The 24,291-nt window shown below is 43.0% G+C and overlaps 1 protein-coding gene across 1 annotated transcript in view; it reads left to right on the top strand.

Annotated features, from left to right (window-relative positions):
• Positions 1 to 24,291, top strand: part of CCT2 (chaperonin containing TCP1 subunit 2) — a 221,640-nt gene that overhangs the window by 130,170 nt on the left and 67,179 nt on the right. The window contains exon 8 of the mRNA XM_080275729.1: positions 20,539 to 20,713. Coding sequence (XP_080131855.1) covers positions 20,539 to 20,713 — 175 coding nt within the window. The remainder of the gene's footprint in view (positions 1 to 20,538; positions 20,714 to 24,291) is intronic.

Genomic DNA, 24,291 nt, shown 5'->3' with positions numbered 1-24,291 from the left:
AATTATAGCTAACTGCTCATCGGCGAAGAAGTTACGGACTCTGTACAATAATCCAAGTTTCCTTGAGGCGGTTTTAGCAAGTGATCTGACATGAGAGGTCCAGCTGAGGGCACTGTTAAGTGAGACACCAAGAATTTCAATACTTTTGGAGATGGGAATATTAGTAGCACTGAAGGTAATGTACGAATCTGGCAATATCAGTCTATTAGTAAACTGTATATATTTAGTTTTACTAGCATTAAAAGAGACAAGGTTGTTTTGTCCCCATTCACTGATTGTAGATAGATCTTGATTTATGGAGATGGCTGTATTGAGTTGAGAGGTAGAGATATTAGACTTTGTAAATGGATGTCTGAGTGTGAATGAACTATGTAGTGTTGAGTCATCTGCATATGAGTGAATGGGATTGTGAGTGACAGATAAGAGATCATTAATATGAACCAGAAATAGGGTTAGGCGCCAGAACTGATCCCTGTGGCACGCCGAGGCGTTAATTGAGTGGAAATTCGAATATACATCATCTACTTTTACTCTTATTTTCCTGTCACTAAGATAAGAAGAAATCAAAGGAACAAAAGACGTTAGTCCATAGCAAGGGAGTTTGGACAGCAGGGGAACGGTGCCATACTCTGTCGAAAGCTTTAGAGACATCAAGAGCTACTGCATGAGTTTCTCCAAAAAGATCAATTGATTGATGGATGGTATGAGTTAAGAGATTGAGTATGTCAATGGTGGATCTTTCGTGGCGAAAACCGTATTGTCTATCATTAATTAAGTTGTTGGATTCAAGATGTTTAACAATATGCTTATTAATTAAAGTTTCAAATACCTTACCAAGAGAAGATGTGATAGCTATTGGTCTGTAATTGGAGGGGTCAGACGAACTTCCTTTCTTCGGAACTGGGTGGATATTGGCTTCTTTCCATGAATTTGGGAATAAAGAAGTACGTATGCATAGTCTGAATAATTTAGCTAGGACAGAGGCAAGTTCAGGGGAACACTTTTTCAAAACAATTGAGCGGAATTCCATCTGGACCTGGAGCTTTGTTGGTAGGTAAATTGTCTAGGATGGATTTTACAAATCTTGTCTGTATTTTAAGTGGGGCAATTTCGGGAGAATCAAGTTCCAGTACTGAGACATTCTGGCTGGTATCATCTATGGTAGAGTTTCTTGCAAAGGTACTAGCAAAGATATCTGCTTTCCCACGTGGGTCATTTGTAATATTGCCATCTGAAGATTTTAGTGGGGGAATGGAAGATGACTTGTTAAAGTTATTATTGAAAGAATTAAGAGTTGACCAGAATATTCTGTTGTCATTAGGGTTGTTAAGTAGTTTTGATGCTTGCTTTTGAAGAAAGTTTGATTTAGATAGATTTAATACAGCTTTTGCATGATTTCTAGCAATTTTAAATTGGGAGAGTGATTCAGGTGTTTTTGATTTTAAGTAAGAGTTATATGCTAATGACTTTTGGGCTGTTGCTCTGGCACAATTGCCATCAAACCATTTTGGAGAGTTTGATCTTTTAGTGAATTGTTGACTTGGTATGAATAAATCCATACCAGCTAGTATTAAGTCACAAATGTGGGACTGGGTAGAATTGGGATCACTAGAGAAGAAAGACTGCCATGGAACATCAGCAAGAAAATTTCTAAATCCATCCCAGTCTGCCCTGTCAAAGTGCCATCGGGTCACCCTGACAGGTTCGGAATGGGGAGATGTAGGAGGGTTAACTAATGAGGCTTTGATGAGATTGTGGTCAGAGGATCCAAGTGGTGACAGTACCTCTATCCTGTATTGATCTGGATTATTTGTCAAGAATAAATCCAAGAGATGGGCATTATGGTCAGGATTATCAGGTATTCTGGTTGGTTGCTTTACCAACTGGGTGAGATTAAACGATTCCGCAAACAGCTCGCATTCCAGACCAGCGTCGTCAGTCCGGGCAGAATGCAATAACCATTCAACATTGTGTATGTTAAAATCACCCAAAATGGTAATTTCATTGCCAAGGGCAAGGTCAAGGTTACTCAACTGAGTGGATATGGAATCAAATACACTGGGTTCCGAAGAAGCATTGGGGGGAACGATAAACTACACAGATATATTTGGTAATGTTTTGGCAATTTAATTTATATAATGAGTAATCAAAACTGGATGAAGTGAAGTTTAAAATAGTGTCAACTGCATATTGGGATTTGATATAACAACAGGTGCCGCCCTTGTTTCGAAAGTTTGTAAGGAGATGGTAACCTGGAAAACAAAATGGAGATATATCGGTAGAGGGTGAGATTTGTGGTTCTGTGAGGAAAAGGGCCAAAGGGGATATGGACTGAAGGAAAAAGTGAACTGAGTTTAAATTTGTGGTAAGGCCGCGGATGTTGGTAAAGAATAAGGCCGCACCGTCACCTCTTTGCCGATGAGCATTCCCGGAAATAGCAACAGTCGCTGCTGGCACAGTCGCTTGATAGCGACCGGGAGGACCCTGTGCCTCCAGCCCTACCCTGCCGGTGGTGGCAATCCGAGATACCACCTCATTTGATTGTGAGATTGCAGCGGCCATTACTAAAGATGTGAATAGAAGGTGTGATATGTTATGCGCATGTAGTGTGGTGTAGACAGTTGAAGGTAGAGGTATCATGAGAGCATGCTGGCCTACTCTCTGTGTAAATGAATGCACTGAAAATCTTTACATTTTTGGTAGTCTACCAACTTTCATTATTTTAAATTTAAAGAAAGACCCCAGGAGACAGGACAGACAAAATTCCTGAAACTACTCAAGGTTAGGAGCGATGCCTGTGTGTGTGTGTGTGTGTGTGTGTGTGTGTGTGTGTGTGTGTGTGTTAGGGGATTGTTGTTTATGGTGAGGTGTGGAATGTGACTTTGTTCTGCTGTCCAGTTTGTGAGAAGGGTCACTGTAGATTTGGCTGGGGCTATTTTGAGCCTGTTTATGGTGAACTGTTCATGTAGTGTATTGAGGTAAGGTTGGAGGATGTGTGCGGCTGTGTTTGCGTTTTGGTGTGTATGTGCATTATGTCATCTGCATAGCAGGCTATGTGTACATGTGGTGGTGTGTGTGTTGTGTGGTGTACTTTATGTAAGAGCAGTTGAATGATTAAAATGGTGTAGTCTTCCCCAGTTGAATCAGTGGTCGCCAATATGTATTCGTCCCTACTTTAAATATGCCTCTTGGTGACAAAAAGCTGTTTTTGGCACATGGTTCCTCCAGTGTCCGTTAGAGCGCCTCTGCATCCTCCCCAGTTCCCACCTACCTACCATCATGACTGCATGCTTATTGCCATGGCTGCTCACGTGCTCATTTTTTAGAATAAACAGTGAATAAACTGCAATACCTCACCACTAGACCACATGGGAGTTTACAGTGTTGTTCAGTGTTAAGAAATTAGAATTCAGAGTGCAAAGGATTAAGTGCAGTGTGCAACACTGACATGTTGCAACTGGTGTTGCACAAGTATGAACAGAATATGCATTGTTAAACAATTATAATTCACCGTGCAAACGATTAAGTGCAGCACAATGTTGGAATACTGTACCTGCTTCAAGTGCACCTTCACCACTCTCAGAGCCATAGAGGAGGGAGGTTTATCTTCATGACAGCCACGGACATGCCGTAAGTGCCCTGTACACTGCTTAATATTTTCAATACTCATTTCTAATTTCTCATTCACTGGTTCCTTTTCATTTGTTTCATTGTCTCTGTCCCTTATTTGTGTGGATAGGGTCTTAAATAGGTGCTGCGTATGTCTGGTAGAGTTATTTAGGTGGCTTTCAAAGTTAGGTTGGGTTAGGGTCTATAAGTACCTGTCCAGGGGCATTTTTCCCAAGTCCCAGACATAACCAAATCCTGGACATGCCTTTGGCTGTATTACATCGGCTCTTGGAGGGATTGCTGTTTATAGAGAGAGAAAGTAAGAGAGATATCAGAAGTATTAGTGAGTGACAAACAGAGTGGCTTCAGGAGTGGCAGAGGATGTGTGGTGGATCAAGTATTTGCAGTGAGACAGATAGCAGAGAAGGCTTGTGAGAAGGACCATAAGGTGTTTATGGCATTCATGGATCTGGAAAACGCATATGACAAAGTAGACAGAGAGGGATTGTGGAAAGTTTTGCGCATGTATGGTGTAGATGGTAAGCTGCTAGGTGCTGTCAAGTGTTTTTATGATGGTAGCAAAGCATGTGTAAGGGTTAATGGGCATCTTAGTGCATGGTTCACGATCAGTGTGGGCGTGCAACAAGATTGTGTGATGTCTCCATGGTTGTTCAATATATATATATCAGTCGGGTGATGAGAGAAGTAAAAACACAAGTAATGGAGAGAGGGATGGCGTTGGTAATGAATGGTGATGGATGGAATATCTCAAATTTGTCATTTGCTGATGATGGAGTACTGCTTGCAAGTACCATACAAGAACTTGGTAGGCTAGTGCAGAGTTTTGCTGATGTCTGTGAGCATCGTTCCTTGAGAGTAAATGTAGAAAAGAGTAAAGTGATGGTTATTGAGAGAGAAGATGACTCACAGTGTGATGTTACAGTGAATGGAGAGTGACTGGAATTGGTGAGAGAGTTCAAATACTTGGGTACAGTGATAGAAAAGAGAGGAAAATGTGCAAAAGAGGTTGAAAGTAGAGTGACACAAGGAAGAAAAGTAGCTGGTGCAATGAAGGCCTTGATAAGAAACAAAGGTCTGAGTGTTGCAGCTGCATGAGGCTTACATGAGGGAGTGTTGGGGTCCTCTTTAACAAATGGATGTGAGACTATGGTGTGGCATGAAAGTGAAAAATCAAGAGTAAGAGCAGTGGAGATGGGACTGCTGAGGAATGTATGTGGAGTACAGAGAGTGGATAGGACGAAATAATGTGATTCGTGAAAGGTGTGGAGTGAGGAAGTCAGTGGACACCAGAAGAGAGTGCTGAGATGGTATGGTCATGTGGAGAGAATGGATAACAATAGAGTGGTGAAAAAGGTATATCTGAGCGAATTTGAAGGAGGGAGGAGGTGAGGTAGGCCCAGGAGAAGGTGGAGAGATATTGTGGATGAGTGTGTGAGGAAGAGAGGTTTGGAAATCAGTGAGGCTAGGGAACTGACAAGAGATCGAGTTGGCTGGATGAATGTTGTGAGGAGAAGTGCACGAGCAGGGATTTTGGCACCCCTTTTTTAACATGGCAGCGTCTGGATTGACTCAGTCGGATACTGTACTTTTATGTGAAGCTACAGAATGTGGTGAATGTTTTTGGCATATCCGATGGAGCCAGGATTCCGGGGGCTTGAATGATGAGTGAATGGAAGTGTGGCCCATTGGATTGGGCAAATTTGGGCTGTCTGGACATTGCTACCCCCTCACCCTGCCCTTGGGTGGGAAAGGAGGTCCAGATGATGATGATGATGATATAAATATGTGTATATATATACGGTCTATGCTAATAAAGGTGCTCCAGTTTGGTTGAACCTGTTCAGGTTTATGTCCAAGGGGTGGTTGGTGTTTATTGCTCATGTCATGCTACCCAGGGATGAGTGAGGCTGGCCACTGTCATCTTAAACGTCAGGACCATCGTTCGTAGCTCCGGTCTCCTATCATGGGGCAACATTGGATTTGATGATGAATGAATGAGTATACGTATACAGTGGAATCACCTAAATCACAGTCTTACGAGACTGAGCACAAGCTGCGATTTGAGAATTTCACGATATTGAAATAAATAATCTTATAGGGAAAATTACTTAAGGGACTGTCATCTTTCAAAAATTGTCTCCCTTATCCCCAAACCTACATCACAGTGGTCAGCAGCGAACACTAAAAACCATCATGCTTGGCCTGGGAAGGAAGTGCTGTGATTGGATTATAGTAAGTGCTGTGATTGAATATAATTTGTTTAGTATTTACCCCCCTGGGAGTAAGTTTTTTTTTTTTTTTTTTTTTTCAAGAATACTCCCTGCTTGTTGTAAAAGGTGACTAAAAGGGTTGGCAGAGGGTTAGTGCCCCTCCCTGGAAAATAACTAACTAAAAAGACAAACAATAAGCCTCAGACAAGGACTGACCAAAAGATGACGACCTAAGACCGAACAAAGGACATGGTAATCGGAACGTGGAATGTAAGGGGAGCGAATGATGAGGTGAGAGAGAGATTGTCCAGGTGCTTGAGGGTGCGAAAGTTGATGTATGCGGAATAACTGAAGCGAAATGGAGAGGTGAGAGTGTGAGAGAGTGGGAGTATGGATGGGGTATATGTGCAGGAGTAGGTGAGAATGAGAGGGCAAAAGAAGGAGTATGTATAGTTGTGAGTAAAAGATGGAAGAAGACCATAGAGAGTATGGATCAGTTGGGTCAAGGATTGTGTGGGTATGATTGAAAGTTGGAATACAAATGTGGGTGATTGTGTGTGTGTGTATGTGCCAACCAAAGATTGTGCAAGCAGTGAGAGAAGAGTTCTGGACAAATGTGGAAGTGTGCATGGAAAAGTTTGGAAGGAATGAGAGAGTGTTTTTGATCGGTAATATGAATGGTAAAGTAAGTAATGTGAAGGTGGATGGAATAGTTGGTGAGAGGGGTGTGCCTGCTGAGATAGATGAGAATGGCAGTGCGTTAGTGGACATTTGTGCTGGGAGGGGGTTGGTGATAGCCAATACCCTCTTCAGGCACAAAATAATCCACAGGTATACATCGTGAGTGATGAGAAGGGTGGGTGGTGAACTGAATGAAAGGAAGGCAATGATTGATTATGTGTGTGTGGATGAAAGGATGCGAAAATGTGTAATGGATGCAAGAGCTTATAAAGGTTGGGGGAGTGGACTTTCTGACCACTACTTGGTGGTGGCCGGAATCAAGATCCAATTAGGATGGAGAAATAGAAGAAGGGAAGGACGGGAAGAAGGAGTAATTGTAAGGAGAGTGGAAAGGTTACAAGAGGATGAGAAAAAGGCAGAGTATAAGAGAGAAGTGGAGGAATGATTGGGCAACTATGAATTGGAGCAGATGGGGGACGTGGAAGGTGTGTCCAGGATATTTACAGAAGAAATATATGCAGCATGTGATGTGGTGTGTGGGATGAAGAGAAGACGGAGGGGTGTGCAAGGAACAGCGTGGTGGAATGAAGAGGTGAGACAGACAGTGGCACAAAAGAAGGAAGCATATAACAAATGGATGAGAAATAGGGGCGTGGAAGAAGTTGAGAGGTGGAAGAGAGAGTTATATGTAGAAAGAAAGAGAGAGGTGAAAAGATTAGTAAGAGAGAGTAAGAAGAGAGCAAATGAGGAATTTGGAAGGAACTTGAGTGTAAAGTGGAGGGACTGTAAGAAAATGTTCTGGAAAGAGGTGAAAAGAGTAAGCCAGGGTGGAAGTGAAGTTAGCAGGGGAGTGAAAGATAAAAATGGTAGATTACTAGTGGAGAAGGGAGAAAAAGTGAGCAGATGGAGAGAACACTTTAAGGAATTGTTGAACATAGAGATGGAAGTAATGTGAGTATAAGTGGCTGGGGAATGACTGGGAAAAGGAGGGAGGTGAGAAGACAGGAAGAAATCAGTAGGATAGAAGTTGTGGAAGCAATGAAGAAAGTTAAATTGGGGAAAGCCCCAGGAATTGATGGAGTGTGTGGTGAAATGCTAAAGTATGGGGAAGAGATAGTAGTAGAATGGATGTGGAAAATGTACAGATTGGCCTGGAAGGAAGGTAGAGTCCCGGAGGATTGGAAGTCAGGTATAATTATTCCCTTGTACAAAGGAAAAGGCGAAAAAGAATTGTGTGGTAATCATAGGGGCATCTGTCTTCTTAGTATAATAGGAAAAGTGTATGGTAGGATACTTATTGACAGAGTTAGAGAAAGAACAGAGGAATTAGTTGGTGAAGAACAGGGAGGCTTTAGGAAGGGAAGAGGTTGTGTAAATCAGATATTCATTCTTAGATCTTTAGTGGAAAAGTTTCTAGAGAAGGGAAAGAAGTCGTATGTGGCTTTCATGGATTTGGAGAAAGCATATGACAGGGTGGATAGACAAGGATTGTGGAAAGTATTAAGAATGTATGGTTTAGATGGGAAGTTGTTGAATGCTGTGAAGAGTATGTATGATGGTGCTAAGGCTGCAGTGCGTGTGGATGGTGAACTGAGTGAATTTTTCTCTTTGAAGTTTGGGTTGAAACAGGGATGTGTCATGTCTCCATGGTTGTTCAATCTGTACATGGATGGGGTAATAAATGAGTTACAAGGTAGGGTAGTGGATGTTGGAGTGGCCCTGGTAAGAGAGGGTAGTGTTTGGAAACTCCCTGTACTGTTGTTTGCAGATGATACTGTGTTGTTGAGTGAAGACGAAGGAGAGCTGCATGGCTTGGTGGATGAGTTTGGGAGAGTGTGTAAGAAACGGAATCTAAAGGTAAATGTAGGGAAGAATAAAGTGATGGTCTTTGAGAGAGGTGAAGTCAGTGAATGTACAGCGAGGTTGGATGGTGAGGAATGGGAAAATGTGAGTACGTTTAAGTACTTGGGTAGTGTGATGAGTAAGGATGGAGGTTTGGAGGGTGAAGTGCTTGAAAGGGTACAGCAGGGAAGAAAGGTTGCTGGTTCCTTGAAAGCAGTGATAAGAACCAGGGAAGTGAGCATGGAAGTGAAAAAGTTACCACGTGACAGTATTGTGATACCAACTCTAACGTATGGAAGTGAAGCTTGGACGTTGCTGGAAGGACACAAGTCAAGAGTGAGAGCAGTGGAAATGAGTTATTTAAGAGGAGCCTGTGGAGTCACATGGAGAGACAGGCTGACAAATGAGGATATAAAGGAGCGTTGTGGTGTGGATGTGGATGTGATAGGAAGCATTAGGAGGAATACACTGAGGTGGTTTGGCTATGTGGAGAGGATGGAGGGTGAAAGACCGACGAAGAGAGTGTATGTGAGTGAGGTGGAGGGGGGAAGAGGGAGGGGGAGGCCGAGGATAAGATGGAGGGATGGGGTGGAGAGGTATATGAGAGAGGGGGGTTTGAGTTGGGAGCAGGGCAGTGAAATGGCAAGGGACAGGGTGACGTGGAGGTGATTTGTTTGTGGCCACCCCGAACGGGATTGAGGCATCTGACAATAGATAGGTAGATAGATTTACAATGCTTGGTTAAGATTTTTTTATGGCCAGCTAAATGCATGGACTTGAGGTAATGGTGCCACGTTTTATGTGAGGCATTGAAAAAGTGTCACTTTTGATGGCTGCATCCACGAATTATGTCATATCCGCGATTTACTAATGTTGCAAACTTGCAGAATGTTGCCGTGTATTACGAGTTCGCTGTTTAGAAACTTACGATTTTGGAGAGTCCATTGTGTACAGTCACTAATCGTTTTACGATGGGGTTACGTCAGGTCATACCTTATCGTATACCAATTTTATTGTAAATCAGGAGATTAAAACACATTATTAACCCCTTAACTGCGGGGCGTCACTTTCGTGACGGGAGCAAGGGATCATACCGCGGGGCGTCACTTTTGTGATTCTGTGTTATTTTGAATTCACCCGGGCTTTCAAGTGGTGGCTTGTATCATCTATCAGTACTGCCAATGTCCAACACCAGTCAGCACTCCTAATCTCATTTGTACTCCCATCCATTGTTGACAATTTAGCCATTTCTCCCCGTTCTTGACTCCCCTCCCTATCCCCCCTCCATTACCCTATCCTCTCACCTGCCCGGCCGTGCTACGCTAAGTAAATCTTTCCTGGAATTTTTCACTGATTTCATCCATTGAAATAAGCCCTATGCCCTATTCTTATACCAAATAATATATACAAGAAAGAAATAAGGTAAGTGAGAGTGCCATACACCTAGAATTGGCTAGTTATCACCAGACAACACCTCATGTGCACTTGTTCGCTAATTTTAGCTGTTTATTTCCCCTTGAAATATGCTGTATAATCTATTTTCGTAATAAAAATATACATAAGAAAGGAAGGGAGAAGCCTAAGTGATATTTACATTCACCTGGAACTACCTAATTCCTGCATGCCACCACACTGTATTCTACGCTAAGTAAATCTTCCCTGGAATTTTCCACTGATTTCATCCATTGAAATAAGCCCTATGCCCTATTCTTATACCAAATAATATATACAAAAAAGAAATAAGGTAAGTGATAGTGCCATACACCTGAATTGGCTAATTATCACCTGACAACACCTCATGTGCACTCGTTCGCTAATTTTCGCTGTTTATTTCCCCTTGAAATATGCCGTATAATCTATTTTCGTAATAAATATACATATAAGGAGGGAAGGGAGAAGCCTAAGTGATATTTACATTCACCTGGAACTACCTAATTTATAATGTATTGTCTAGATTTCCTGCTAGTCATTTCACTGCTATATATTAGCAGCTGTCAAGAGGCTGACGTTGGCAGTAATGCATTTCCCTAGGTAGGCCACCCCAGCCCATCCCTATCAGTTCACTGTCATCTTCCAATGTGAAGGTATGTCTGTTTACTCCTGCTAACTTCAGCCACTTTTCACCCCCATGCAAAGGGCCCTGTGACCTTTACCCCCTACTAAACCTCGTGTGGAAAGAGGTAAAGGGCAGACAATTGATGAAAGAGTGACTGCAATCTTTCTATTGAGTAAAACAGTGCAAGTGGAATTGTAAATAATGTGTAAACAGCAAGTGAAAGTAATGAATGTAAATATACGTGAACAGTGGAAAATAGTTTTATAAGTTACTTCAAGTGACAGTGAATAACACAGTGTAAATAAAATAGAAATGTAAATAACGTAAATAGAAATGTAAATGAGTAGTATTATAAGAATACGAGTATATACCCTACGATTAATGAAAGTGAAAGTTTCACTCTAGCATGTATGAATACTATGAGTTATGAGAGTGAAGGTGAAAGTGACATTCACTCTCAGTGCTAGTATACAGGACAAGAAAGTGAATGCTATGTATTTTACTGAAAGGAATTGAATCCCTACAGTGACAGTATACTAGTATTACTGAAGGAAACTTATGGATAAAGACTGTAGATATATATAAGTGTTATATAGTAACAGAAATATAAACTGTGAGTGTTTTTATGAATAATAGACAACACTAGCGGCGAACAATCGGAAGTGGGATGGTCATACGCCCTCATAATTTTCATTGCTTTCACAGTGTTTTTTTGGGGGAGTATGGATTCCAAACTATTTGAGAATCATAGATTAGTGTTTCTAGTGATAATATCAGGCTGTGGTAATCATATTACGAGTTGTCGAGATGTGTAAAGTGGAGACTTCGTTACCCAACTTCAGAGGTCTCCACAACTCCTACGGTACTCGACGAAGGCTCAACAAACACCCAAGGAGAAAGCTGAAGGTATGTGCCATAAGTATATTTGATTTTAATATTCTAGGACTAATAACTGATTTTTGGCAAATATTTTTATAGAGAGTGTCGGAGCGCGAATATGCCCGCGGTAGCCACAAGTCAAAGGAAATCAAGCCCGCGTTGTAAGGGTTAAAGAGGGGTTATGTCAACTCAGCTTCCCAAAGTCACCTACCCAAGACTGAAATAAAAATGACAACCCACTTTAATCACTTCCTGTGTTGGTCCAAGTCGTCTCTAAGACCAAAACAAACACTATCACACATACGGACGGCATTACTCACGTACAGTATATCGTTGCAACAACACAACAATCACACTTGCGTAACATTGGCCTGGTGCTACACAATGTATAGGCCTATTGTAGCACGATGCTTGGCTAGGAGGTGACGATAGGGGGGGGGGGGCACACGTGAACGAGTGGAAAAGACAGGGCTTTGAAGGCATGGCGGGACCGCAACTGAACCAAAACAATGCGCTGCATGCTGAGGCTGCCATCTTGCCTGAGACAAGCGACTCGCCTTGCATGTACCTGGCGCTTCTTATGAAATTTTGCGAGGGCAATATTGTTATAGCGGGAAATTCATTGGAAATCGGATTTTGGGGTGGAACTTTTCTGTTATCGTTGTAGCAAATTATCATATACCAAATCAACGTAAAATGAGTTGTGACTGTGTCTATATATATGTATATACATATACAGGTAAGCCCTTAATTCACGCGAACTTTTTTCACGCAATTTCGGTTATCCACGAATTTTTTGTACAATAATTAAAACATAAAATTATAGTATTCAGATAAATCATTTTAATATACAAGAGAAATAAATAAAATGTAAAAATGCCTACCTGCTGCCTGTGTGCATACATATATGTATGTGTGTGTGTGTGTGTGTGGAAGGTCGGTCCACACAGTCAGTTTGAATCTGATGGTCGAACCATGCTTGACTCGCGAATCGTTATTTGTGGCTTCTTTTTCTGTCTTCCAGTGATTGCTTGGCTTGTCTGCCAACCTGGAGCCTAAGCCTGGTGCTAGTGATGCATGTGGTAACACACCAAAACGGACTCGTAAAGTGATGTTGCTGACAGAGAAAGTTAAAGTGTAGGACAAACTTAAGTGAGGAATGTCAGCGACAATTCACCGTCAAGATGATTCCCCGTCATTTACATACCAGTTTATTTAGCAAGTACAGTACACTAGTTTTTTACTTATATGAGATATAAAATCTACCTGAAAATTAGTTATTAAAGTACAGTAATCACTCTAATATCCGGACGCCCAATAACCGAACATCCCCACTAACCGAACCTTATCGTCCTGGGATCAAACATTCCCAAAATGGTCCGAAAATCCAAAAAAATTGGAAAAAAAAACGATTTTTTGCCGTCCGTAATTTGAACTTGCCACGCGCGCCGCGTGAGAGCATTGTTTTGGTTCGTCATTCCTCCGACGTCCGATAGAGCGCCGCTGCATCCTCCCCACTTCCCGCCTGTCTCTCACCGCGACTGGACCTGCGCTCTTCGTAATGGCTGCCCACGTGCTCGCTTTTGTGGTGGTGCCGTACTTGCTGCAAGGCCTCCTGCTGCTCTCTGCCCTACTCTTAGTGTGTGTGATGATGGCCCCGCCTCCTGAGAAAAGGAAGAGAGTGGTGTTGACTCTGGAGAAGAAACGGGAGATATTGGAGAAGGTTGATGCGGGTTGGTCTTCCTCTCGCATTCTCCGCGAGTTCAACCTGGCCCGGTCGACTTTTTTTGATATCAAGCGTTCCCGAGACAAGCTCATGCAGTACACGGCTGACTTCTCGTCGAGAAGCAAACGCAACGTGGAGAGGAAGGTTATGTTTACTCCCAAGTATGCAGAGATCGACCGCTCCACGTTGATTTGGTATCGACAGCAACGTGCAGCTGGTGTGATGGTACGTGGAACGGAGCTGAAGGCTGCTGCTGAGAAGTTTGCAAGGCTTCACGACGCCCTAGACTTCAAGGCATCCGAGGGTTGGCTCTTCGCGTTCAAGTTGCGACATGGCCTTACTAACCGTAAAGCACATGGCGAAGCATTGGACGCTAACGAGGATGGAGTGGACGAGTTTCGGCACAAGGTGAAAGGCTTGATCGACAGGGAGGGCCTCACTCTCGGTCAAGTCTATAACGCTGACGAAACTGGCCTATTCTATCGCTCGGTGCCAACGAACACTCTCGCCGATGAGACGGAGAAGCGTGTACCTGGCCGCAAGCTTTCTAAGGAACGGATATCTGCTTTGTGTTGTGCCAATGCTAACGGCATGCACCGGCTTAAGCCCGTTATTGTTGGCCGTGCAAAGCAGCCTCGGTGCCTTCGTGGGGTGATGGATGTCCTTCCTGTCGTATGGTACCATTCTTTGAAAGCATGGTTCACAGCTGTGATTTTCAAAGACTGGTTTCACCATCACTTCGTCAAGGAGGTCATACATTACCAGACGAAGACACTGGGAATTCCTCGCGACCAGGTAAAGGCTCTCCTTCTCCTCGACAATGCACCTGCCCACCCGTGCGACAAGGACTTGGTTGCTGAGAATGGCCGTATTAGGTGCATGTTTCTGCCACCTAATACGACTGCTCTCATTCAACCAATGGACCAAGGAGTGATCGTGGCAACAAAGCGCCTGTACCGTCGGAAGTTCCTGGACGAGGTGATGGTGGTTCTCGAGGACGAGGACGAGCGCAGGGAAGGACGTGACACTCGAGGCAAGCGGACTTTGGAAAACCTTTCGCCGCTACAACATCAAGTCTGCGCTGTACAACTGGGCTAGTGCATGGAAGGAAGTCCCTGTGAAAACTCTTGAAAATGGTTGGTCTCGTCTGCTTCTCGGAACAGATGTGGAGTACGATTTCCTAGGGTTTGACGTGGATGACTTCCATGCACGGCCAAGCGTACGCACGGCGACGATGTTGATGTGGACGATGTTCGTGGAGTGGTTGGACGACGACGAGGGCGATCCTGGGTATCAGACGTTGTCTGATATCGAATCGCGTCTTCGGTTGCTGGTGTCAGTCCCGAACTTGAAGATTCCGACGACGAAGGCGATGATGATGCAGACTCCGCCCAGCAGGACACTACTCCAGCCATCCCCAAGCTGAGCGCACTCCGGGAACATCTAGAGTTCGTCCTAGACTACCTGGAACACCCGGACTGCGACAAGGAGATGGGGCCCTTGGGACTCGTGGAGGAAGTGCGTGCTTTCCGGCAGCGCATCATCAATCGCCAGAATCGTCGGTCCTTGCGTCAGTCAACGATTGACAGTTTCAGGCCCGTGACCCCCGCTGTGCCAAGCCCTGGTTCCACTCCGTTGCCTCCCCAAGACAGGCCCTCATGCTCCGAGCCACAGCCCAGCACATCAGCTACAGTGGAGTCACCGCTCGACGTGAGTTTGCGGCTGTCTTCAGAGTCTTCTGTAGTCGGTACGCCATCACCACTACCCACCGATGCACCCTTGGACGCCTGCCAGTGATACTCTCGGGCTCTGACAGTGAATAAACAGCAAGAACTTCTCCACTAGACCACACGGGAATTTTGAGTGTTGTGCAGTGAAAAAAACGGTGTGTTGTGTTAAGGTTTTCAAGTTGGGAGAAAAGACTAAGTAGAAAAGAAATTTAACGTAACTAACCTTCTTTGTTTTGGCTTTGGAAACTTAAAAAACTTGGGAAAAGTTAATGTGCAACACTTAAATTTAATGGAACATTATTTGGACTAAAGTGAACACTGTGAAAAGAACGGACTTCTGTGTGTTAGTGACTAAGTTCAGTGCAAGACTTCAGGAAGAGTGTAGTGCAAGTGCTTCAGGAAATCGTTCTTACTGTCAGAGTCCGAGAGGAGGCGGTTATTCATCGAGGTGGCCAGGGACTTGCTGTAAGTAGCCAAAATGTTTCATGTTGTACTATTTTCCATACTATATTTACCAGAATGTTTCATATTGTATTTTTTCCCATACTATACTTACCAGAAAGTGTCATACTGTACTTCTTTCCATACTAAACTTACCTCATGCATGTGCAGTAGGAATGTGTTTTTCAGAGTTCGGTTAGGTTAGGTTCGGTTAGAGTCCATAAGTACCAGAATGTTTATTAATGTATGAACATACTTCTAAACCCACATTTTATGTGTCTATTGCATTTATTTCAGTCATTTATGTGCCTTATTGGTGTGATTTGGGTGTTAAATAGGTGCTATGCATGTCCGGAGGGAGTTGTATAGGTGTTTCTCTGTGTTAGGGTCCGTAAGTACAAGTCCATAAGCTGGGGCCCAATATCCGGACAAAACCAATATCCGAACCTACCGATGGCTCTATTGATCCGGATATTGGAGTGATTACTGTATTAATTAATCAATAATAAGTATGATTATAGAAAGACGGAATTGTCCATGTTTTGATGGTGAATTGACTTCATGGTGAATTGTCTCTGAACCTTGTGTTTAGGGTGAGTCAACTGTTCTTACACTAAAGAAGACAGAACGTAGCATACGGGAGTCAGTGAGGGCTAGTGCACCAGACTGTGCTAAAGTGTCTTCACCTACGCCTGTGAACTGGCTTGGAACCGTATGTTTGGGGTGATTGAGTCAATTGTTTGGACAATAAAGAAGGCAGAATGAAGCATATGGGAGGCAGTGAGGGTTTGTGCACCAGACCTACGCTTGTGCTTGTCAGGTTTCAGTGTTAAATTTCTTACATTTTTGTTGTTTTTCATACTTTATGCTAGTTTATAAGGTGTATGTAATGCATAAACAGTATTATTCAGATGTAATATACTTAGTAGACATGCGTAATTATGTGCACACAAGGGCAGAATGTATACGCGAATTTACCACATACGCGAAGGGTCTGGGAATGTAACCCTTGCGTGAATTAAGGGCTTACCTGTATATATACAGGTAACTCGCACGGAACACGATCTCACGGAACGCTCTCACAATTATACACGGTAAGGGCTGGGATACGTATAAGACAACGTAAGATTAAAAAACCATTATGAAAACTACAAATTAACGCAGGAGAGGCCTTTGAAAGATCAAATCCTCGAACGTCACCGCAGCACGCGGTTTGTTTTGATTACGTGCCGATCTAGGCGGGAAATTATTCAGTGAGTGAGACATTCCCGAGTACAGTAGCACAGTATTTGTAAGTTAAATATTTACAGTACTGTACTGTTCTGGTAAGTTTATGTGCAACTTAAAGTACTATTAAATAACGTTAAAGCAAGAAATAGTCTTATAACCAGTTTACCTGATAGGCGTCAGAATATTGCCTTTTTTATTTGTTCGTTTTTTCCTTAGTACTGTACTGTACAGTATTTGTAAGTTAAATATTTACTGTTCTCGTATGTACTGTATTTGTAAGCACTTAAATAAAGTTAAATCATTAAATAAAGCCTTGTAACCAGTTAACCCGAATTATATGATTACCCATGATCAGCGTCGGAATATTGCCTTTTTTGTTTGTTCGTTAAACTCTTACTGTACTGCTTTTCTACAGTACTGTATTTGTAAGTTAAATATTTACTGTTCTGGTATGTACTTGTAAGCAATTAAAGCATTAAATAAAGCCTTGTAACCAGTTAACCTGATTTATATGATTACCCATGATCGGCGTCGGAATATTGCCTTTTTTGTTTGTTCGTTAAAGACTTATAATAAGAGAAAAATACATTTTTGTCTTGGTATCTTTACCTATTTGCACAGGTTTGCTGTAATGGTTTGGATCATTTGATGTAATGCAACTTGTAGAAAACTGTGAAAACTTTCGGGAAGTGAACGAAAATCTGGGACATGAGACTGACCTTGACTTCACCCTCTCATGTATCATCTGTCAGTTCACCACCTGCTATCGTGATGAGTGGATGTATGATTTTTTCGCTCGTGGCCATGCCTAACCACACATAGTTACACCCATTATCTCGACCCAGACAAAAAATACAATCTTTTTCCTCCCTTGCAAAACACAAACAACCACCTTGTTTACGAGACAGCAATATATATTGCGAAAATAAGGTAAAATGATAAAGATGGACGTAAAATGATCGAGAAAGATGAACATGTTATGACGGAAGAAGTACGTTTTCCCTGTCTGTAAACGTATTTATTTCTGCTTTGTATCTGTATTCGTAATAATTAGACTTATTGTTAGTTCTGAAACTGCAGTATGATTCTATTTTTAGCCATTCTCGTGGTGCGGGAGCTGGAAGTTGTGACACAACTTCCTTATTGCTAATCGGACTGAGCCTTCACTTTATTCTTCCGTGGCAGAGTCTAGCCTTGGAGGACGTGCAGTTTTCTCATTTAGGACTGAAAATTCAACTCTTTCGCTCCCTTTTCCAAGCATGGGCACAACGATAACGTAAAAAATAACTCGAAACTACCATAAACATATATCAAAAAGGTGAAAATGTATTCATAACATTTTTTTTTTTCCAGCCATTCCTAACAGATTATGCACTGAAATCATTCGATATCACAGTACTGCATTTCTAAGTTAAATATGTACTGTTCTGGTATGTACTTGTAAGTTAAAGCACTAGTACCAGTTAACCTGATTTATATGATTACCAATGATCGGCGTCGAAATGTTTCCTTGTGTTTACGTACAGTATTTGTGTGTTGAAGTTTTGCTGTGGAGTACTGTATTTGTGAGTTATAACATTAAATAAACCTTCTAACCACTTAAAGTGCTTTCTAGTGATTACCAGTGACAGATAACAGCAAAACAACACATTTGGGGGGTCTAGGGAGCAAAATACGAAGTAGTTTAAATATACGCGATTTCGCACCTAACACGGCACGGTAGGAACGAAACCCGCGTGTTCCGTGCGAGTTACCTGTATACAGTAGAATCTCAAATTTCAATAGGTTAGAATTCGATTATTCAAATTTAGATGCATTTTGGAGTGGTCTGCCTACCTCAGTTTTCGATGCAAAATCGCAAATTTCGATGCTGTCGCGGGCTTCATAAGCAGAAACAAAGATCATCACCTTCTTCAAGCCAATTACAGTACCTTCGCGTCCAACACGGTAATACTGTCATGCATGAGTCACGTGTTGGACCAAAAACGTGTTGGACAAACAATAGAGGTTATGGGGAAAAATGAATTATGTCAACAACCCTAGGAAAAGTCACCCTAAATACCTACCATATGCCTATACATATATTGGTACTATTGTGATTATAATAAATGGTACTGTGCTATGAATGATAACTAACCTTTTAGGATAGTGTTGGTGGGCTTGCTGGGAATGGAAGGTGGTATCCAAGGCTGTAGGTAGTCCTACTGGGTCCCCGGAGGATGGCTGCTGGCGTCACTAGCGGGTAATGGCTGCTGCTCCTCCTCAACCTCCCTCATAAATCCTTCGAAATCACACTCAGAATCACTATCTTCGTCCACAGCCATGGAAGGTCCTGCTTCTGCCTGTCCTAGCACTCTGTCAGCCTTCACTGCTGCCAGGATCTTGTCTTGGTTTTTTATTATGGTCCTCACGTTGGCGTCATTCATGTCGTTGGCCTTGGCAGTGTCAACTTTCCTCTCCCCTTTCTTCTTCCTCTCGATGCCTTTTAGCTTGGTGGCCTGAGGGAGGTGCCGACGCTTCTTGGGGTTCTCAGAAGGCTTCGTAGGCATCGTGAGCAGGGTAAAATGCAGTAACAAGGGCAGAAAATGCAGCAAGAAAAAAGCACCTTCCAATGCGAATTATGCGACTGAGTGGTGCTGTGGCGGGAGAAATATAAACAAAACATCACGTGACAGCAGAAGCGTTTTTAATTGGGCGGCATCACGATCACGTCACGATAGCAGGCGGGGAAGGCTACTTGATCAGAAGTTTTCATTGGCTATCATCATCATGGGAATGTCCAGTATGACCGTGTTGGACCGGGGGTGATCGTGCTAGAGGTGAACTCTGCGGATTTCGCCCACTTCTCGGAGCTCTGTGCGTGTTATGCTAACACACTCGTGTTGCAGTAATTAAATCGTATTAAATAATACTAATTATTTGCTCTCCGTGCTGGACGTGAATCTTCCTGGACTAACGCGTGTTGGACGCGAGGGTACTGTGCTATGGTGTTGCAAGATATATCCATCCAAGAGGGTGAGGAGGAAGATGTTGACACTGCAGTTGTCCAGATACTCAAGGATGATCTTCATTTTGAAGAATTTGGGTTGGATACCTCCACAGAGGAGGCTAATTCAACTAAGTGGTCCACCCCTGCCACACACCACCAGCACCAGCCAGCCAAGTGATAATATTCCATAACCTAAGGTTAGTACCGGTACTGTACTGTACAGTGTGCTGTAACTACTGTAATAAAAACTGTGACAGGATACTGACAAACTGTAACAAATTTTGCTGTATTCTACACTACACTACAGTATGGCAATACAGTGCAGAACTACAGTTACTTAACCACATTTATAGTTCATAAAGTTTACAGGGAGTGTGGGCAAAAAATCAATATTTTACATAGTGAAGTTGGGAGGCCCTGGACCCAAATTGATTTTTCCCATAAGAAGTTCAGTTTAAATTTCAATGTTTTGAATTCAGATGCGGTTTTTTGGTACATATGTCCATCGAAATTTGAGATTTTACTGTATATATATATATATATATATATATATATATATATCCTCTTCTGTCTTTCATTCCTTCATTCTTTCCTCGTCCTTCTGCCTACGGGTGACTTTACACTCCCTCTTCTGTCTTTCTTTCCTTCATTCTTTCCTCTTCCCTCTGCCTGTGGGTGACTCTACACTGAGTGACAAGCCAAATGGCTTCCAGTACACCAAGAAACCATTTACTACGCTTGGTGGTAACCATATAACCATATTTTGGCGCCTGGTGGTTTAGTGGGTAATTATTGCACTCCAATCGGATTGAGCCGGTGAGGGTTTATATCCAAGGAGTGGTTGGGGTTGATTGCTTATGTATTGCCACTCAGGGATGAGTGAGGCTGGTCACTCTCATCTTAAATGTCGGGACCAACTGCCTAGCCTCGGGCTCCTATGCTCCTCATGGGGCAATGTAGGATTGGATGATGAATGAATGATGAAAATTATATATATATATATATATATATATATATATATATATATATATATATATATACACACAGTTTTGTAGGACAGTGTTTTACTTGATCATACTGAAGCTTGACCCAGACTGTTGCTGAAAGATCTTTCTTTCCCACAGCCAGCTAATCTACAACTACCCAGAGCAGCTGTTTGCTGATGCTGGAGTAATGGCCATTGAACATGCTGATTTTGATGGCATTGAGCGCCTGGCTCTGGTCACTGGTGGTGAGATTACATCCACCTTTGACAGCCCAGAACTTGTCAAACTCGGCAAGTGTGATGTTATCGAAGAGGTCAGTAAGCAGAATTGGTTTGTTGTGTTTCAACTTGAAGCTGTGCACCAGAGTTGGTATATGGAATCTCAACCATAAGATAATGATTTTAAACTTTGGATTTGGTCAGTACCTGTGAGTTTTTATTCATGAGATTGCATTGTTTAATTACAGAGGAGGTAGCATGTACACTCTGTTGCTTACAGTTGTAAACACAGTAACTCCATGATTTGTGTTTTTATGTTAGTAATTCATGATACAGTAATAGGTGGGGTAAATCAGTTTCCTCATCCTTTCAAAATGTAATCTAATGTTCCTACAGAATTAAAGAATTCATGACCCTTGTACATATTACTGCATATCTCTCTGAAAAACTGTAATCATTTACTGCCTCTTAATGCTGTATAGTATTAACCTTTTACATAGTACTTCATATCTGGTCTAACTTCCATTTAACCCGCCGCGTGCCGGGCACCCCAGACATAAAATGGCATGCCAGTGCCAGCCTTTTTTAATAGGCTTAAATGATAGATTTTGATGTGGAAAAAAAAAGGAATATGACCATTAAAAGACTCACCGGAGGCTTGAACTGCATTTTCTGGAAGTCCCTGGTCTGCCCCCCAGGTGTGGTTTCCCAGAAGAACTGCAGCAAAGGTGAGAGAAAAACTCGTTTTCTCTGAAGGTAAACTCAGGTATTCTGGCCAACATTACTCTGGGAAGGTCTAGGAATGTTTTTTACACTTTTCAGTTCACTTCATATGCATAGAATTTTTTTTTTCACTGGATTTCATACAGAAAACATCTTTTTTTCCATATAAATCACTTAGTACTGCAACACCTGTCACCTGTCACGTATCTCTCTCACTGTGCATCCTTCATCTTACATTTACGGTAACTTTCATACAACTTTTCTTCACTATGTACTGCACTTACACTTACGGTAAATAATTTACAACATGCTTTCAGTATACACAGACACTGTAAGAGTATTTCTGAGTGTCTCACTGTGAATACATTGTCTTACACTTACGATAACAACATTACTTCATCACCTCCCTCATCCAAAGGCCGTGGGGAAGGAGGGAAAAGTCTCACTGGAGGTGCTGGGAAGTGTGGGGGATAGGGGAACACTTTCCCTCAATGTGCTGGGAAATGTAGCAAAAGGAGGAACACTTTCACGAGATGTGCTGGGTGTGGGAAATTGGGGAACAATATCTGTGGATATGCTGGGTTTTGGGAATGAGGGAACACTTTGTCCTGAGGTGCTAGGGCGGACTGGGTCACGTGGGTGCGAGAGATAGCACGGGCGAGATGACTCCCCCCCATCCCCAGCCAGTGGAATACTGTATTCCCAAATCTCCCTCTCTTCCCCTTAACACTTCCAACCCCACGTGGGGAAATCCTCGGCTTCCCCAGCCACCCAGGAATACTACTGTAGAAGCCTCACCTTCCTCCTCTGAATCCTCCTCCTCGTCATGTAGGGCTAGGCGACGACGTGCTGATGGCCTCATCCCTCGGGTACTAGCATACCCCACATACCTGGATTTCCTTGTTGTGGGTATTTCCTCCTCACTAGTACTTTCATCTTCCTGTTGCACATAATCCTTATCTTGCATGTCGTCATCAACATCGCTTTTGCCAGTGTAGGGCACCTTCAGGAGCTCCTGAATCTCCTTGTCAGAGATACTGTGACAAGACATGACTGTACAGTATGAGTGGTACAAGCAGAGTGAGGCAGAGCGAGGGCGATGACTAAGCGTGTGGGTGTATAGGCCTGAGCGCCTGAGGCAGGGTGGTGGAAGAGTTAACGTACATCCTCACCAATTTTTGTGAGCCTAGTTTAAAAATTGCGCTCTCCATGATTTTTGGAAAAAAAATGACATTTTGAAATGGCACTGGCACTGAGCACGCAGTTGCATAACGCTGTTTTAAAACGGCTTTGGCACGGGGCGGGTTAAGCCACTCTCACATGGGCACTGTATATAATGTTCAGAACAGAATAGACGTTCAAAAATAGCGTTCCCTATCACAGTGTGTGCATTTGAAGAAGCCACCTTCTTTATCAAGTTCATCCCACTCAGATGGCCACAGCCTAAATCACATGTTCTGACTCCATAGCAGATGATGTGTTTATCAACAACCACACTGAACATGAACCAGCTAATGACTTTTGCAATGTGTATTGCAGTCCTCACCCTGCGGGAAAAGGAAGAAGCCTCTGCATGAAAACAGAGGAGGAGGAGAAGGAGGGTACTGTGAAATTCAAGCTAGCAGACGATGCACAGTATTTGACCACTACTAGGGATAAACTCTATAGAGAAAGTGGAGACTAAGGTGTTTTGGATTGCGTCAGTGAGCATGGATATCTACAAATAGGTCTGGTGGCATTCTGTGCTTGGCTATCCACAACACTCAGGCAGTAGCAAATCGGATGTCCACAAGTCCCTGTGTGATAGTGGCTTTAACCTGCCACGTCCCGACGACGTATGGATACGTCACCACGTTTTGTCACAATGACACCCAATGACATATCCATACGTTATGCAGTTGCGAGGTCTGTCAATTGCACATTTTTCAAGTTTCACGGGTGATTTTTGGTAGGCATATGTGGGAGACTTACCTCTACCCAACGCCAGGCAGAGATACCCCCCCCTCCCCCCCGCCCGCCAGTAAAAACATGTTGCACCACGGTCTCTCCAATGATGAAATTCAAGGCAAAAGTGATTCCTGAGGTGGAGGACAGAGGAAGAAATAAGCCAGAGGAAGAAGCAAGCAGAAGTGATGAGGCGGTAACGTTGTAAAAGAAGGTGCCATATGTTGATTTTTTGTGTGTGTGTGTGTGTGTGTGTGTGTGTGTGTGTGTGTGTGTGTGTGTCCGACTCTGGGCATAGGCTTCACAGCCTGCTATCAAGGCCCAGCAGTCCTACATACCATACACCTCTACATGTCACCACTTCGGCGCTAACACCCACCGTCCATATTGAATACATGCTAGGGCTGTCTCATACAGGACTGGTGTATTGGTATTAGCGGGGGTATTTTTACGACATGTCGGCGGGTCTTCTGGTAGATCAGTAAAGCCTGATTTAATGAAATTCAAATCCTTAAACTGTTCCCTGCCCCAGCCGGGATTTGAACCTGGGTCCGTTAGGACCGCACGCCACCTCTCTACCGGTTGAGCCACCGCCTCCCCCAAAGTGAGTGAATAACACTTATGTTTCCTGTATTATTGTCTGAAAACCAATATATGAGAGAGTGGGGTGTGAGTTGGGAGCAGGGCAGTGAAATGGCGGGGGGACAGGGCGACGTGGAGGCAATTTTTTTGTGGCCACCCCGAATGGGATTGAGGCGTCTGGCAATAGATAGATAGATAGAAAACCAGTATACTCTTGTACTACCTATAAATTCGTACCAAATAAATAAATATCTAACCAGTTATGAATGGTTTGAAATAGCCACCCCTCTCATAGAAAACATTTTCTCTCGAGCCTGGCCTGAGAGAACACAGAAACAAGGTAAAGGTGCTATTACTTCTACCATACAGTGGGGCACCAATTTTCGCGCCTAATTGGGTCCAAAAATAATGCGTGAAAGTGGAA

The sequence above is a fragment of the Coenobita brevimanus genome, chromosome 62 (assembly GCF_032717465.1).
Source record: "Coenobita brevimanus isolate Jiangsu-jjx chromosome 62, ASM3271746v2, whole genome shotgun sequence".
Lineage (NCBI taxonomy): Eukaryota > Metazoa > Arthropoda > Malacostraca > Decapoda > Coenobitidae > Coenobita > Coenobita brevimanus.
Note: the sequence above shows the minus strand (reverse complement) of the source record. Positions and strands in the feature narration are given on the sequence as shown.